Below are 16642 nucleotides of genomic sequence, written 5' to 3' on the forward strand. Positions count from 1 at the left end.
ACCTCTCAGTATTTTCCCATTAATCGTGTATTCCTTTGCTTGTTTGACCTCCCCAAATGCATCATCTCACACTTCTCCAGGTTGAATTCCATTTGCCACTTTTCTGCCCAACTACCAGACCATCAATATCTTCCTGCAGCCTATAGCTATCCTCCTCGCTATCTACTTTTCGCAAAATTTTTCATCATGCCGCCTACATTTACGTCCAAATTGTTAATATACACCCCAAAAAGCAGGGGGCCCAGTACTGAGTCCTGCGGAATGCCACTGGAAACAGCCCTCCAGTCGTTAAAACAGCTATCAACAATTACCCTTTGCTTCTTGCCACTGAGTCAATTTTGTATCCACTTTGCTGCATTTTTTAACTGTAGTGGTGACGTTGGGAATGGCAGAATGGCAGAAAATTAGAGACGCATGCGAAAAAGGAACATCTATAATTATGGGTGACTTTAATCTGCATATAGAATGGGCAAATCAAATTAGACACAATTCCATAGTGGAGGAATTCTTGGAGTGTATACGGGATAGTTTTCTGGACCAATATGTTGAGGAACCAACTGGAGAACAGGCCATCCTAGACTGGCTACTGTGTAATCAGAGAGGAACAATTGACAATCTAGTTGTGCGAGACCGCTTGGGGACGAGCGACCATAATATGATTGAATTCCTCATCAAGACGGAGAGTGACGTAGTTGATTCTGAGACTAGGGTCCTGAATCTTAAAGGAAACTACGACGGTATGAGGCGCGAGTTGGCTATGACAGATTGGAAAACGTTACTTAAAGGGATGACGGTGGATAGGCAATGGCAAACATTTAAAGAGTGCATGGATGAACTGCAACAATTGTTTATCCCTGTCTGGCACAAAAATAAAACGAGGAAGGTAGCCAAACCATGGCTTACAAGGGAAATTAGAGATAGCATTAGATCCAAGGAAGAGGGATATAAATCTGCCAGAAAAAACAACAGACCTAAGGATTGGGAGCAGTTTAGAATTCCTCAAAGGAGGACGAAGGGATTGATTAAGAAGGGGAAAATAGAGTACGAGAGCAAGCTTGCGGGGAACAAAAAAAACTGACTGTAAAAGTTTCTATCGGTATGTGAAGAGAAAAGATTGGTGAAGACAAATGTAGGTCCCTTACAGTCAGAAACAGGGGAATTTATTATGGGGAATAAAGAAATGGTTGACCAACTAAATGCATACTTTGGTTCTGTCTTCACAAAGGAGGACATAAATATCATACCAGAAATGTTGAGGAACACAGGGCTAAGTGAGAGAGAGGAACTGAAAGAATTCAGTATTAGTAGAGAAATGGTGTTGGGGAAATTGATGGGATTGAATGCCGATAAATCCCCACGGCATGATGGTCTGCATCCCAGGGTATTTAAGGATGTGGCCCTAGAAATAGTGGATGCATTGGTGGTCATCTTCCAAGATTCTATAGACTCTGGAACAGTTCCTATAGATTGGAGGGTAGCTAATGTAACCCCACTATTTAAAAAGGGAGGTAGAGAGAAAGCAGAAAATTATAGACCAGTCAACCCGACGTCGGTAGTTGGGTAAATTCTAGAGTCCATTATCAAAGATTTTATAGCAGAGCACTTGGAGAACAGTGGTAGAATTGGACAGAGTCAGCATGGATTTACGAAAGGGAAATCATGCTTGACAAATCTACTAGAATTCTTCGAGGATGTAACTAGTACAGTTTTTGAGGTGGAGCCAGTGGATGTGGTTTATTTGGACTTTCAGAAGGTTTTCGACAAAGTCCCACATAAGAGATTAGCATGTAAAATTAAAGCATGGGATTGGGGCTAGTGTATTGCGATGGATAGAAAATTGGTTGGCAGACAGGAAACAAAGAGTAGGGATAAATGGGTCTTTTTCTGAATGGCAGGCAGTGACTAGTGGGGTACCGCAGGGATCGGTGCTAGGGCCCCAGCTATTCACAATATAAATTAATGATTTAGATAAGGGAACTAAATGTAAAATCTCCAAATTTGCAGGTGACACAAAACCGGGTGGGAGGGTGAGTTGTGAGGAGGATGCAGAGAGGCTTCAGGGTGATTTGGACAAGTTGAGTGAGTGGGCTGATGCATGACAGATGCAGTATAATGTGGATAAATGTAAGGTAGCAAAAACAGGAAGGCAGATTATTATCTGAATGACTATAAACTGAGAGAGGGGAATATGCAGCGAGACCTGGGTGTTCTCGTGCACCAGTCACTGAAGGTAAGCATGCAGATGCAACAGGCAGTAAAAAAGGCAAATGGTATGTTGGCCTTCATAGCGAGAGGATTCGAATACAGAAGCAGCGATGTCTTGCTGCAATTATACAGGGCCTTGGTGAGGCCACACCTGGAATATTGTATGCAGTTTTGGTCTCCTTATCTGAGGAAGGACGTTCTTGCTATAGAAGGAGTGCAGAGAAGGTTTACCAGACTGATTCCTGGGATGGCGAGACTGACGTATGAGGAGAGATTGAGTCAGTTAAGATTATATTCGCTGGAGTTCAGCAGAGTGAGGGGGGAATCTCATAGAAACCTATAAAATTCTAACAGGACTTGACAGGGTAGATGCAGGAAGGATGTTCCCGGTGGTGGGGGAGTCCAGAACCAGAGGTCATAGTCTAAGGATACAGGGTAAACATTTCAGGACTAAGATGAGAAGAAATTTCTTCACCCAGAGAGTGGTGAGCCTGTGGAATTCGCTACCACAGAAAGCAATTGAGGCCAAAACATTGTATGTTTTCAAGAAGGAGTTAGATATAACTTTTGGATCTAAAGGGATCAAAGGATATGGGGAGAAAGCAGCAACAGGTTACTGAGTTGGATGATCAACCATGATCAGAATGAATGGCGGAGCAGGCTCGAAGGGCCAAATGGCCTACTCCTGCTCCTATTTTCTATGTTTTTATGTTTCTAACCAGTCTGCCATGTGGGACCTTGTCAAATGCCTTGCTAAAATCCATGTTGACCACATCAACTGCACTACCCTCATCTATTTTCCTTGTTACTTCTTCAAAAAATTCGATCAAGTTGATCAAACAAGATAAAAGCAAAATACTGCAGATGCTGGAAATCTGAAATAAAAACAAGAAATGCTGGAAATACTCAGCAGGTCTGACAGCATCTGTGGCGAGAGAAGCAGAGTTTACTTTTCAGGTCAGTGACCCTTCATCAGAGCTGGCAAAGGGTAGAAATGTAATAGATTTTAAGCAAATAAATTTGGGGTGGAGCAAGAGATAACAAAAGAGGTGTTGATAGGACAGAGGGTCACAGAGAATAACTGACCAGAAGATCATGGAGCAAAGGCAAACGTTATGTTAATGGTGTGGTGCACCACCTAAAAGATGCACTGCAGCAACTTGCCAAGCCTCCATCGACAGCACCTTCCAAACCCGCAACATCTACCACCTAGAAGGACATGAAAACACCAGCACCTGCAAGTTCCCCTCCAAGTCACACACCATCCTGACTTCGAACTATATCACTGTCGCTGGGTCAAAATCCTGGCACTCCCTTCCTAACAGCACTGTGGGTGCACCTACACCCTAATGACTGCAGCGGTTCAAGAAGGCAGCTCACCACCACCTTCTCCAGGGCAATTAGGGATGGACAACAGATGCCAGCCTCCCAGTTACACCAACATCCAGAGAATGTATAAAAATATCCTGAACCAATTCATCTTTATTTGAAGTCATATCAAAATCTGCAAAGAAAATCTGATGTAGAAGATAGTTGATTTGATGCAGAATAAAAGCTCTGCTTTCATCACATTATATTTTTGAGACCTAAATCTTTAAGTAGCAGTAAGATGTGTAATATGTTTATCTCACGTCAGTCACAGGTTATATTTGCTTCAATAAAGTTGCTGTTATAGCAAGGCAGTAAGCATCAAAAATAACATAGTCATAGGAAATTTACAGGTAAATGACAAGTGAACAAAAATGTCAGCACTCCAAGTATCCAATTCTATTCAGATAGTGCAGCAAGCCTTCCTGATATCATTTCACTCTGAGTTTTATGTATCCTCGACTGTACCGACAGTGGAAAAAAACTATTCCTTAATAACTCAATAATATTGCAAATAAGCAACAAATACTCTTTACACTCAATCTGCGAATTCCCTAAAAATAATTACATTGAACAGTGCTGGCTAAGACTTTGAGAATAATGTTTGTAGTTACTATTTGATATAAAAACAATACAAACAACAGCTCGGAAAAAACACAATATAACCATTTGAGAACAATAGCCAATATCAGTACAGGGTTATAGCAGTAATGATTCCAAAAGGTGTCAGGTTTGTTTTACATATTTTTTTGTAACAAAATGGTTACCATCATGAACATTTAAGGAAAACTGCATAATGTTTGATCTAACAGGATAACTAAGTAATTAAATATTCCATTAGATTTATAATTATAATTCAGGGAACCTGCAAATGGATAGATTACAGTTGCTAAAAAATCAGTTTTGTTTCTTGATCTTGTTAACAATATGTTTGTCATTTTCTGCTTGACCGTTTGAAATTGGCATGAATAGTTATCCACAATAACAGGCATTCTTCAAAACATTCAATACCTGAATACCTGGGTGGGTTTTTCCAGGAGCAAAAATCAGAACGAAAGAAGGAAAAAGTGTTTTTCTGCTTCTATTTTGGAAATAAGCAATTATTTTGTTGCACTGACTGACCTGCTCGAGTTCATAAGCTTTAGCTTTGTCTTCATCTCGGTCTGCATTCTTGCGATATGCTAATCCCAGGCCCCATATTGCCAGGATGCTGTACACATTATCTCGCACCCAGGCATCCTTCTGATCTATACTGGCTGGCAGCAGTCCCGTGACTGGGTTCTGAAAACAAAAATAAATAGTTAGGAAAACCAAACTGACAACCACTCTAGTTAATCTGATTCATCAGAAATTGCCTGAAAATGATCGGGCGTATATGGGAGAGGGATGTGTGCATACTATGCATTGTGCTATAGGTGCATGAAGCAGAGAATGTGTGTGCGAGTGTGTATGTGTGCATGTGACAGTGGATGTGTGCGTATATGTGTGGATGTTTTTTGAGAAGGTGACCAAACAGGTGGATGAGGGTAAAGCAGTGGATGTGGTGTATATGGATTTCAGTAAGGCGTTTGATAAGGTTCCCCACGGTAGGCTATTGCAGAAAATACGGAAGTATGGGGTTGAAGGTGATTTAGTGCTTTGGATCAGAAATTGGCGAGCTGAAAGAAGACAGAGGGTGGTGGTTGATGGCAAATGTTCATCCTGGAGTTTAGTTACTAGTGGTGTACCGCAAGGATCTGTTTTGGGGCCACTGCTGTTTGTCATTTTTATAAATGACCTGGAAGAGGGGTTAGTAAATTTGCGGATGACACGAAGGTCGGTGGAGTTGTGGATAGTGCCGAAGGATGTTGTAGGGTACAGAGGGACATAGATAGGCTGCAGAGCTGGGCTGAGAGATGGCAAATGGAGTTTAATGCGGAAAAGTGTGAGGTGATTCACTTTGGAAGGAGTAACAGGAATGCAGAGTACTGGGCTAATGGGAAGATTCTTGGTAGTGTAGATGAGCAGAGAGATCTTGGTGTCCAGGTACATAAATCCCTGAAAGTTGCCACCCAGGTTAATAGGGCTGTTAAGAAGGCATATGGTGTGTTAGCTTTTATTAGTAGGGCATCGAGTTTCGGAGCCACGAGGTCATGCTGCAGCTGTACAAAGCTCTGGTGCGGCCGCACCTGGAGTATTGCGTGCAGTTCTGGTCACCGCATTATAGGAAGGATGTGGAAGCTTTGGAAAGGGTGCAGAGGAGATTTACTAGGATGTTGCCTGGTATGGAGGGAAGGTCTTACGAGGAAAGGCTGAGGGACTTGAGGTTGTTTTCGTTAGAGAGAAGGAGGAGGAGAGGTGACTTAATAGAGACATATAAGATAATCAGAGGGTTAGATAGGGTGGATAGTGAGAGTCTTTTTCCTCGGATGGTGATGGCAAACACGAGGGGACATAGCTTTAAGTTGAGGGGTGATAGATATAGGACAGATGTCAGAGGTAGTTTCTTTACACAGAGTAGTAGGGGCGTGGAACGCCCTGCCTGCAGCAGTAGTAGATTCGCCAACTTTAAGGGCATTTAAGTGGTCATTGGATAGACATATGGATGAAAATGGAATAATGTAGGTCAGATGGTTTCACAGGTCGGCGCAACATCGAGGGCCGAAGGGCCTGTACTGCGCTGTAATGTTCTATGTATGTGTGTGTGTGCATGTGTGTGTGTGTGAGAGAGAGAGAGTGTGTGTGTGTGAGAGTGTGTGAGAGTGCGTGTGAATGTGGATGTGTGTGAGAGTGTGTGTGTGAGTATGCGTGCACATATGTGCATGTGTGTGTGAGAGAGAGAGAGTGTGTGAGAGTGTGTGAGACTGTGCGCATGTTTGTGAGTGTGTTTGTGAGTGTGTGTGTGTGTGTGTGTATGTGTGTGTGAGTAGGTGTGAGAGTGAGAGTGAGAGTGTGAGTGTGAGTAGGTGTGTGAGAGTGACTGTGTGCGAGAGTGCGTGCGAGAGCGCGTGTGTGTGTGCGTGTGAGAGTGAGAGTGTGTGAGAGAGTGAGAGAGTGAGAGAGGTTGTGTGAATGTGGATGTGTGTGAGAGTGTGTGTGTGTGAGTACGTGTGCGCGTGTGTGAGAGAGAGAGTGTGTGTGAGTGTGTGAGACTGCATATGTTTGTGAGTGTGAGAATGTGTGTGAGCAGGTGTGTGTGTGTGAGAGTGACTGCGTGTGTGAGAGTGCGTGAGAGGTTGTGTGAATGTGGATGTGTGAGAGTGTGAGAGTGTGTGTGAGTGTGAGTGTGAGTGTGTGAGTGTGAGAGTGTGAGAGTGTGAGTGTGTGAGTGTGTGAGTGTGAGAGTGTGAGTGTGAGAGTGTGTGTGAGTGAGAGTGTGAGTGTGAGTGTGAGAGTGTGAGTGTGTGAGTGTGAGAGTGTGAGAGTGTGAGAGTGTGTGTGAGTGAGTGTGTGAGTGTGAGTGTGAGTGTGAGAGTGTGAGTGTGAGTGTGAGTGTGTGAGAGTGTGAGTGTGTGAGAGTGTGAGAGTGTGAGAGTGTGAGTGTGTGAGTGTGTGAGTGTGTGAGTGTGAGTGTGTGAGTGTGAGAGTGTGTGTGAGTGTGAGTGTGTGAGTGTGAGTGTGAGTGTGTGAGTGTGTGAGTGTGAGTGTGTGAGTGGACATGCTCACTGTGTGATTTTTCTCGGTTGTTTGATGGTAACGGGATGGATTTTGCTGCTTTAATTGCTGACCTGTCTTCTGTAGCTGTGTATATTGTGGGACTGCCATTCATCTGATTTGGGTGGACAACAGTTTTTACATTGGAGGTGTCTAACTGAAATTTCTTTGTTTCCATTTTATTTCTTTCATGACTTTAAATTTATGAATAGCATCACCTTTCACACTTTGTTTTGCTACAGAAAATAATCTGAGTTTTGTTATATTGAATTTTACCCCCACTCTTCCTCTCCCTCAGCTCCTCTCCAGTTTGCCAAATTAGTTTCCACATTATGTCAACACATCGCAACCTCAACCCCATCCAACATAGCCTCGAGCAACCAACTTGTGCTTCTCAGTCCCATGCTCATGGACACTGTCAACCTCTTCCCTCCTTAGGTATTTGCCAGCATGGTGACAGCCAATATTATCACCGTTGATAATATGCAGGGATAGACCTGGCAGTATAGAATGTCCAAGTATTTGCCATGTCACAAGTTGTCATTCATGGGTTCTTGCAACACAATGAAAGCATATGTCCATCATAAATGAGAATACTTGGAATGACAACTTGCTGGAAAGGTGTTATCTTGGGATCAGACATGAGAGCATGTGCACTCACATATCCCAGATTCAGTGCCAACCATAACTGGGTTGCAGAGAGGCAAGTAAAAACAGCAGCAGCTCCACAGCTCTCACTGTTCAATCACCTGTCAATGGGATATTCTATGTGTCTGTGCTGCGGCCAGACAGCAGCGTGTGCATCCATTCTGTCATGACCTGTGCCACTCACTGGTGAGAGGCTCTCGCTGCATCCCGATTGCTCAAACTATCAGTTGTCTATTGACCAAATAATGAGGAGGATGGCAGCATTGTGCCAATTTTACTGGACCAGTAATCCACAGTAATATACCAGAGACAACAGTCAAATTATTAATGAATTAATAAACCTGGAATTAAAAGCTATTTTCAGTAATGGTGACCATGAGACTACTGGAATTGTCATAAAAACCCATCTGCTTCACTAATGTCCTTTAGGGAAGGAAATCTGCTGTCCTTACCCGGTCTGGCCTCCATGTGACTCCAGACAGTAATGTGGTGACTCTTAACTGCCCTCTCAATAAATGCTGGCCTTGCAAACACTCACATCCGAAGGACAAATAAAAAGAGACTAGCCATCCTGGAGGAGGAGGAGGCAACACAGTGTCACTCTGGAGTTCTGGTGACTCTGAGGCGACATGCCTGATGGCAGAAGTTTGGAACCAAGTCAACCCTCTCTGGCAGACTCAGTAATCCAATCCCAGAGCAAGCCAGATCTGTAGTACTCCAGAATACGCTGGACAATTGACAGCCAGTCTAGCTTGGGTGCAGCAATGAAAGCTGGAGATCGAGAAAAGCTAACCATCAATGATTCTTTACATCTGGTACCAGATAACTCTGCAAACCAATGCCTTACTGAGTAAGCTGTTCTTGGGCAGGTAAGGAGCAGAAAGTCTATGGGTGCTCTGTACTTGTAGAAAGCACAATTTTAGCTAGTCGAGCTCCAGCAGTATTCCTGTACATACTTAGGACCCCAGAGTCTCGTCTCTTGCAGACTGCAGCTAAACGCTTTTCATAAATAGAATGTGTACCTAGAGTTAAGGAAGGCTACAAGCGTCACTACGGAAAGAGTGTGTTCACTTTAGATTAGGCAACTAGAAACTGTACCCTTATGGAGTTCTAAGTAGCTTGGTTCAGAGCCCCTTAAAACATAGTGCTGGATTTCCATACAAGTCAGACATCAAGCTCACGAGAATGTAAAAGCCCTGTTCACCCACTCCTTACATTTACCTTATACTTTAAAAGAATATGGAGAAGAGTACTCACATTACCCAAACACGTAAAATCATCTTCAGGTACGTTTAGCCAGTGTGGAAGGGATTTTGTTTTATTCGTTCTTGGGATGTAGGCGTTGCTGGCTAGGCCAGCAATTACTGCCCATCCCCGAGTTCAGGGTTTGTACACTACATCTCAGTATAACCACACTCTACAACCCACTTTAATCTCTAAAGCAATTGCTGTGACCAACCAACTGACTATTCCCCAAATATACAACAACAACTTGTATTTATATAGCACCTTTAACACAATAAAACATTCCAAGGCATTTCACAGAAGTGTTACGAAACAAAGCATGACACCGAACCACAGGGAGAGATATTAGGTCAGATGACCAAAAGCTTGGTCAAATAGGTAGGTTTTAAGGTAAGTCTTAAAGGACGAGAGAGGTGGAGAGACAGAGAGGTTCAGAGAGAGAATTCCAGAGTTTTAGACCGAGGCAGCTAAAGCAACAGCCACCAATGGTGGAATAATTGAAATTGTGAATTCTCCAGAGGCCAGATTTAGAGGAGCCCAGATATCTCAGAGAGTTGTGGAGCTGGAGGTGATTAAAGAGATAGGGAGGGTGAGGCCATGGAGGGATTTGGAAACAGGGATAAGGATCTTAAAATCCAGGCATTGCTTATCCGAGAGCCAGCGTACATCCGCGAGCACAAGGATGACATGTTTTGGATGACCCCAGGTTTACGGAGGATAGAATATGGGAGGCTGGCCTGGAGTGGATTGGAATAGTCAAGGCTGGAGCTAACAAAGGCATGGTTGAGGGTTTCAGCAGCAGATGAGCAGAAGCAGGGGAAGTGTCAGAAAATGTAACAGAGGTGGAAATAGGTGGTCTTAGTGATGGCACAGACATGTGGCCGGAAGCCCATCCCGGTCATAGAAGACAGAGGGTAGCAGTGGAAGGGTGCTTTTCTGAATGGAGGGCTGTGACTAGTGGTGTTCCGCAGGGATCAGTGCTGGGACTCCTTTGCTGTTTGTAGTATATATAAATGATTTGGAGGATAACGTAGCTGGTCTGATTAGTAAGTTTGCGGACGACACAAAGGTTGGTGGAGTTGCGGATAGTGATGAGGATTGTCAGAGGATACAGCAGGATATAAAAGCAAAATACTGTGGATGCTGGAAATCTGAAACAAAAACAAAAACAAATGCTGAAATCACTCAGCAGGTCTGGCAGCATCTGTGGAAAGAGAAGCAGAGTTTGGAAGGTCTAATGCAGGTGGGAGGTATACAGTAAATGGCAGAACCCTTAGGAGTATTGACAGGGAGATCTGGGCATACAGGTCCACAGGTCACTGAAAGTGGCAACGCAGGTGGATAAGGTAGTCAAGAAGGCATACAGCATGCTTGCCTTCATCGGTCGGGGCATAGAGTATAAAAATTGGCAAGTCATGCTGCAGCTGTACAGAACTTTAGTTAGGCCACACTTAGAATATTGCGTGCAATTCTGGTCGCCACACTACCAGAAGGATGTGGAGGCTTTGGAGAGGGTACAGAAGAGGTTTACCAGGATGTTGCCTGGTCTGGAGGGCATTAGCTATGAGGAGAGGTTGGATAAACTCGGATTGTTTTCATTGGAACGACGGAGGTGGAGGGGCGACATGATAGAGGTTTACAAAGTTATGAGCGGCATGGACAGAGTGGACAGTCATAAGCTTTTTCCCAGGGTGGAAGAGTTAATTACTAGGGGACAAAGGTTTAAGGTGCGAGAGGGGCAAAGTTTAGAGGGGATGTGCGAGGCAAGTTCTTTACACAGAGGGTGGTGAGTGCCTGGAACTTGTTGCCGGGGGAGGTGGTGGAAGCAGGTACCATAGAGACGTTTAAGAGGCATCTTGACAAATACATAAATAGGAAGGGAATAGAGGGATACGGACCCCGGAAGTGCAGAAGGTTTTAGTTTAGACAGGCATCAAGATCGGCGCAGGCTTGGAGGGCCGAATGGCCTGTTCCTGTGCTGTACTGTTCTTTGTTGCAAATATGACATAAAGGTTACAAATAGTCTGGTTGAGCCTCACACAGTCGCCAGGGAGAAGGATGGCGTTGGTAGCAATGAAGCAGAGTATGTGGCAGGGACAGAAGACCATGGTTTGTCTTCCCAATGTTGAACTCGTGAAATTTCTACCCTTCCAGGACAGGATGTCAAATAAGTAGTCTGGCAATTTAGAGACAGAAGTGGGGTTGATGGAGGTGATGGTGAGGTACAGCTGTGTTTGTCATTCCAATACTTTGAGTCTCTATTTTCAATTTATTCTTTATCCTGTTTTTAAACATAAAAACACTTGTGCTTTCTGAAATCTTGCAATTCCATTTTCCTGACATTTTCAATGCTCAACTCCAACAGCATATATCACTGAATCTGCTGTCATGGTTAGGGGATGGTGAAAAAATACAGACTCAAAATGAAGAGCTATAAAAATTCACTTTACCTTTTTAAAAATTGGACATTGCCGCAAAAGATGCCGCATGTGTATCTGAACATTGCCACACTGTCTATTTGGACCAAAGGATGCCTAGCCACAGATGCCAGTCGTCAGCCAATCCAATCCACTCCACATGATATCAAGAAACGGCTGAAGGCACTGGATATGGGCCCCGACGACATTCCGGCAATAGTACTGTAGAATTGTGCTCCACTACTTGCCGCGTCCCTAGCCAAGCTGTTCCAGTACAGCTCCAACACTCGTATCTATCTGGCAATCTGGAAAATTGCCCAGATATGTTCTGTGCAAAAAAGAGGGCAAATCCAACCTGACCAATTACCGCCCTATCAGTCTACTCTCGATCATCAGCAAAGTGATGGAAGGGGTCATCGACAGTGCTATCAAGCAGCATTTGCTCGGCAATAACCTGCTCAGTGATGCTCAGTTTGGGTTCCGCCAGGGACACTCAGCTCCTGACCTCATTACAGCCTTGGTCCAAACATGGGCAAAAGAGCTGAACTCAAGAGGTGAGGTGAGGTGAGAGTGACTGTTCCTGATATCAAGGCAGCATTTGACCGAGTATGGCATCAAGGAGCCCTAGCAAAACTGGAGTCAATAGGAATCAGGGAAAACTGTCCGCTGAAATAAAAGCAAAATACTGCGGTTGCTGGAAATCTGAAATAAAAACAAGAAATGCTGGAAATACTCAACAGGTCTGGCAGCATCTGTGGAGAAAGAAGCAGAGTTAACGTTTTAGGTCAGTGACCCTTCTTCAGAACTGGCAAATACTAGAAATGTAAAAGGTTATAAGCAAGTAAAGCGGGGGTGGGGCAAGAGATAACAAAGGAGAAGGTGTGGATAGGACAAGGTCACTGAATAGCTGACCGGAAGGTCGTGGAGCAAAGGCAAACAATATGTGAATGGTATGTTGAAAAACAAAGCATTTGTACAGAAAGGGTGTTAACGGACTGAAAATTGAACAGCAGCAAGTACAAACATGAAAAAAAAAACAGTGGGTAAGCAAACTAAACAAACTAAGATGAAATAAAATAAAACTTCTGAAATTTCTACATTTTCTACTTGTGCAGCAGTGAAATTGGAAGTTTTCCTCTATCTTCAAACTGAACTTTCAAGCGAGAGAGAAATCTACAAACAGCTCAAGCCTGCAACCAACGAGAACATGACTTCCAAGAGAATGCAACAGGTTTAAGGTGAATCCTGAAACCTACAGCTATTTCAGGATAAGGTGTATTGCTCAATAAATAATTAATCTTCTGTTTTCGCCCTACAAGAAAACCTGTCACTGTCTGTTTATTTGACAAATGAAACACAAAGGAATTAAACCCTAATAACAAAAACACACTTGCTACAGTCAGTTGGAAGTTGAACACTGGGAACCAGGCAAAACCCTGACCATGTGGCTGTAATACTGCATTGAGTTAAACCACACAGAATTGAAAACTGCAAACAGTACCAGATTAATTTTGCATTCCTCTAAACTAAAATATACTGTACACACACTACTCTCCCACTGGAAATTAATGAGAACATGGAGCTACAAATCACTAAAGCAACTATACTTAGATTTATTGGAATAATCAAGTTATTATGTAAGCATTATTCAGCTGCAATAGAATTATAGTATGATATAACACAGAAGGAGACCATTCAGCCCATTGTGCCTGGTCCAGCTCTTTGAAAGGGCTATCCCATTACTCCCAGTCCCCTGCTCTTTCCCCATAGCAGTGCAGAGTATTTCCAGCATTTCTTGTTTTTATTTATGAACAGCTATGGTGCTGGGCTGGATGGGTTGATCAATATTCAAATTCATTGTTTCATTTCCATTTTTGCCCAATATGACAAATAATATACTTAAAAAGGTAAAACTGAGGCATGTATGTTCTTGAGTTGAAATACTCATAATTGTAATCTTATATCCTTTCATTTTTATCCTGTTGTGTGTACTAATTATCCTTTAAAAGAGGCATAATTACTGGACAAAAAAAATCTCCAAATGCAAATTAATTTCTTAACTTAAAATAAATAGATACCAGTGATCCAGATAGTTATAGCACTGTGGGTGTGAAAGTGTTCTGATAATCACTTAAAGTCGAAACCCAAAGCTACGTTCATGATCGTCTTTTTTACCCTTGATAGTTTGTAGTTACAGGCTCAACCATTTTGTTGTGGTTGATATTTACCACAGAGCACATATGCACTACATTAACATTAAACATAGAAATAACATGTTCCATCTTGGTGATGTTAATATTCTGCTCAGTCTCTCAGATTTGAACCATCTCTGGCTACATAATCCCTTCTTCCTCTTTGGCCTCCTTGTCTCGAGAGACAATGGGTAAGCGCCTGGAGGTAGCTACATAATCGAAAGTGATGTTTACATTATGAAAACAAGAACCAGGAAGTAGACGTGCATTATTCTCATTTCCCCCTCCATTGCTAATCTCTCTCAGCTCTTCCTTCCTCTTACAAACTTCAGGCTTTGGAAACTCCAACTGGGTTTCACCAGCCTCGATTTCCAATTTAGCTGCCTCTTCATAGCTTCAGCAGTGTTTTATACCATACATAAAAACAAGAAACGCTGGAAATATTCAGCAGATGCTGCCAGACTTGCTGAGTATTTCCAGCGTTTCTTGTTCTTATTTCAGATTTCCAGCATCCGCAGTACTTTTCTTTTGTTTTATACCATACACCTTGACTTGAGTTTCTCGTTACCAATGGCTTTTTTTTTAAAACACAACTTTAATAGCTTACGAGACTCAATGTGTGCAAGGATGATGAGAATGGTAGGGCCAGACAACTTCTCTCCACTCAATCAGAATTTAGATGATTTGGCAGCTTGGTATCCATTCCCAATACAAACAACCCTTTCTATATATAGAATTTAAAACAAAGCTGGTACTTACCTGATGGCATAAAATGGTTTGCTGCACCAACCTTGCATATCCATCCAATCGAACTCCCGAGTTGCTTCTGCTCCTCATGGTGCCCAGTAGTGTTGGTTACTATTGACCAGTGTTGACCAGCAGTTACCAGTGTTGATCAGGAGCTAGCAGCATTGACCAGGAGCTACCAGCATTGACCAGGAGTAACCAACATTGACCAGCAGTTATCAGCATTGACCAGCAGTTACCAGCGTTGACCAGCAGTAACCAATGTTAACTAGCAGTTATCAGCATTGACCAGCAGTTACCAGTGTTGACCAGGAGTTAACAGCATTGACCAGCAGTAACCAACGTTGACCAGCAGTTATCAGCATTGACTCGGAGTTATCAATGTTGACCAGGAGTTACCAGTGTTGACCAGCAGTTATCAACGTTGACCAGGAGTTACCAGTGTTGACCAGCAGTTATCAACGTTGACCAGGAGTTACCAGTGTTGACCAGCAGTTATCAACGTTGACCAGGAGTTATCAGTGTTGACCAGCAGTTATCAACGTTGACCAGGAGTTACCAGTGTTGACCAGCAGTTATCAACGTTGACCAGGAGTTATCAGTGTTGACCAGGAGTTATCAGTGTTGACCAGCAGTTATCAACGTTGACCAGGAGTGACCAGCAGTAACCAGCATTATCCACGGTGTCCTGGCGAGGTATGGGGAGTATGGGACATCTGCTCACGATCTCATTCCTGGGCTGTTAGTGAATCTGAAGACACAATGTTTACTGTCACACAACAGAAAAACACAAGCAACAAGAACTAAACTTTATCTGTTCCCAATGCTTCACTCAGTTTACTGACTGGTTCGCTGGAGCCGGGCCAAGTGATGCTATGCTGGTTAGTCACCTCTCTCGCTCATTGACCCCAACATCTTATGTGGCTGTGAATAGCCCAACCTGGCACCCAGTCACTGCCCAGCCTGGCACCCAGTCACTGCCCAGCACCCAGTCACTACCCAACCTGGCACCCAGTCACTGCCCAGCACCCAGTCACTACCCAACCTGGCACCCAGTCACTGCCCAGCACCCAGTCACTGCCCAACCTGGCACCCAGTCACTGCCCAACCTGGCACCCAGTCACTGCCCAACCTGGCACCCAGTCACTGCCCAGCACCCAGTCACTGCCCAACCTGGCACCCAGTCCGGCCTGGCCCTGACTGATGCACCAGACCAATGCAGAATTACATCAGTGATAGACAGCAGTTCACTCAAACATTCCGGCTGTCGAAGGTTTATCTTCCAGGATCGAGTCGCTGAGTTCCTGCTTTGTAGCTGCTCCGGTACAGTAACATTGTTACTGAGCCCGGCTCCGGCTCTCTCTATTCCGCATCAATGTAACAGGGGGGGAGGGGAGGATTGTTGCAGCGGCCCTGGGTCCTAGTGTAACAATATTAAACCATGTCTCTCTCTCTCTCCTGCTTGCACCCTCCAGTTAGTGTACCCCCACTCTGGCAGCTCACTACCCCACACTGTACACACACCGTACACTGAGAACAATCTTTCAGCCTTTCTTTCATTTTCTCTCCTGGCCTCTGCTTGACTTTCAGGACCTTGTTCAGCCGCATTTCCCAGGCAGCCCAGGTGATGGAGACAGTGGGGAAAGCAAGTGCTGAGCCCAATGCATCGAGATTCAGGCTCAGCTTCTCACTGTAAATACTTTCAATGCCAGTGAGTGCTGCAGCTCTGGGTGGGGGTGGGGGTGGGGGTGGGGGTGGGAACAGGAACATGGTCAGGTCACCTTCCAGCAGGCAGTCTTTACCTGATTCACACCCCTATAAACTGAGAAATGTAAAACCTGATTTAATCTGAAACAATAACAGAAATAGCTGTAAAATGCATATATAAATAAAAATCCAGACAACATATCTGCTTCCTGCATTAGAACCGTGACAAAACTTCCAAGTGTCCTCAAACTCCTGTGGTCGTGAAAGTCTTTCAAGCTCTTTAGTCTCAGGAGAATGTCATGAAGAAGTTTCAAACTGACCGACCTGAATGAAACACCATTTCTGGAATTTTCCCCTGTATTTGCAAGGATATATATCAATCAGTAAATCCCCTGCACTGCCCACTAGTCATTAATGGCATTGAGTGATCCAATGCTTGCTCATGGTCATTGGTCACCCAGGCCTGAGCCCCTAACATGG

The 16642-nt window shown here is 43.8% G+C and overlaps 1 protein-coding gene across 3 annotated transcripts in view; it reads right to left on the reverse strand.

Moving 5' to 3' along the window:
- LOC137374285 (phosphorylase b kinase regulatory subunit alpha, liver isoform-like) overlaps nucleotides 1-16088 on the reverse strand; it is a 285712-nt gene extending 269624 nt beyond the window's left edge. For 2 of the 3 annotated variants that reach the window (XM_068040092.1, XM_068040090.1), the window contains exons 1-3: nucleotides 15684-15831; nucleotides 14468-15206; nucleotides 4696-4854 (exon numbers count right to left, since the gene is read on the reverse strand). In XM_068040092.1, coding sequence (XP_067896193.1) covers nucleotides 4696-4854; nucleotides 14468-14545 — 237 coding nt within the window. In that variant the 5' untranslated portion in view covers nucleotides 14546-15206; nucleotides 15684-15831. Of the gene's footprint in view, nucleotides 1-4695; nucleotides 4855-14467; nucleotides 15207-15683; nucleotides 15832-15979 lie in introns of those variants that run through there. The other variant, XM_068040091.1, reaches the window with a different exon arrangement.
- Nucleotides 16089-16642: the final 554 nt, after the last annotated feature.

The sequence above is a fragment of the Heterodontus francisci genome, chromosome 10 (assembly GCF_036365525.1).
Source record: "Heterodontus francisci isolate sHetFra1 chromosome 10, sHetFra1.hap1, whole genome shotgun sequence".
NCBI classification, from domain to species: Eukaryota; Metazoa; Chordata; class Chondrichthyes; order Heterodontiformes; family Heterodontidae; genus Heterodontus; species Heterodontus francisci.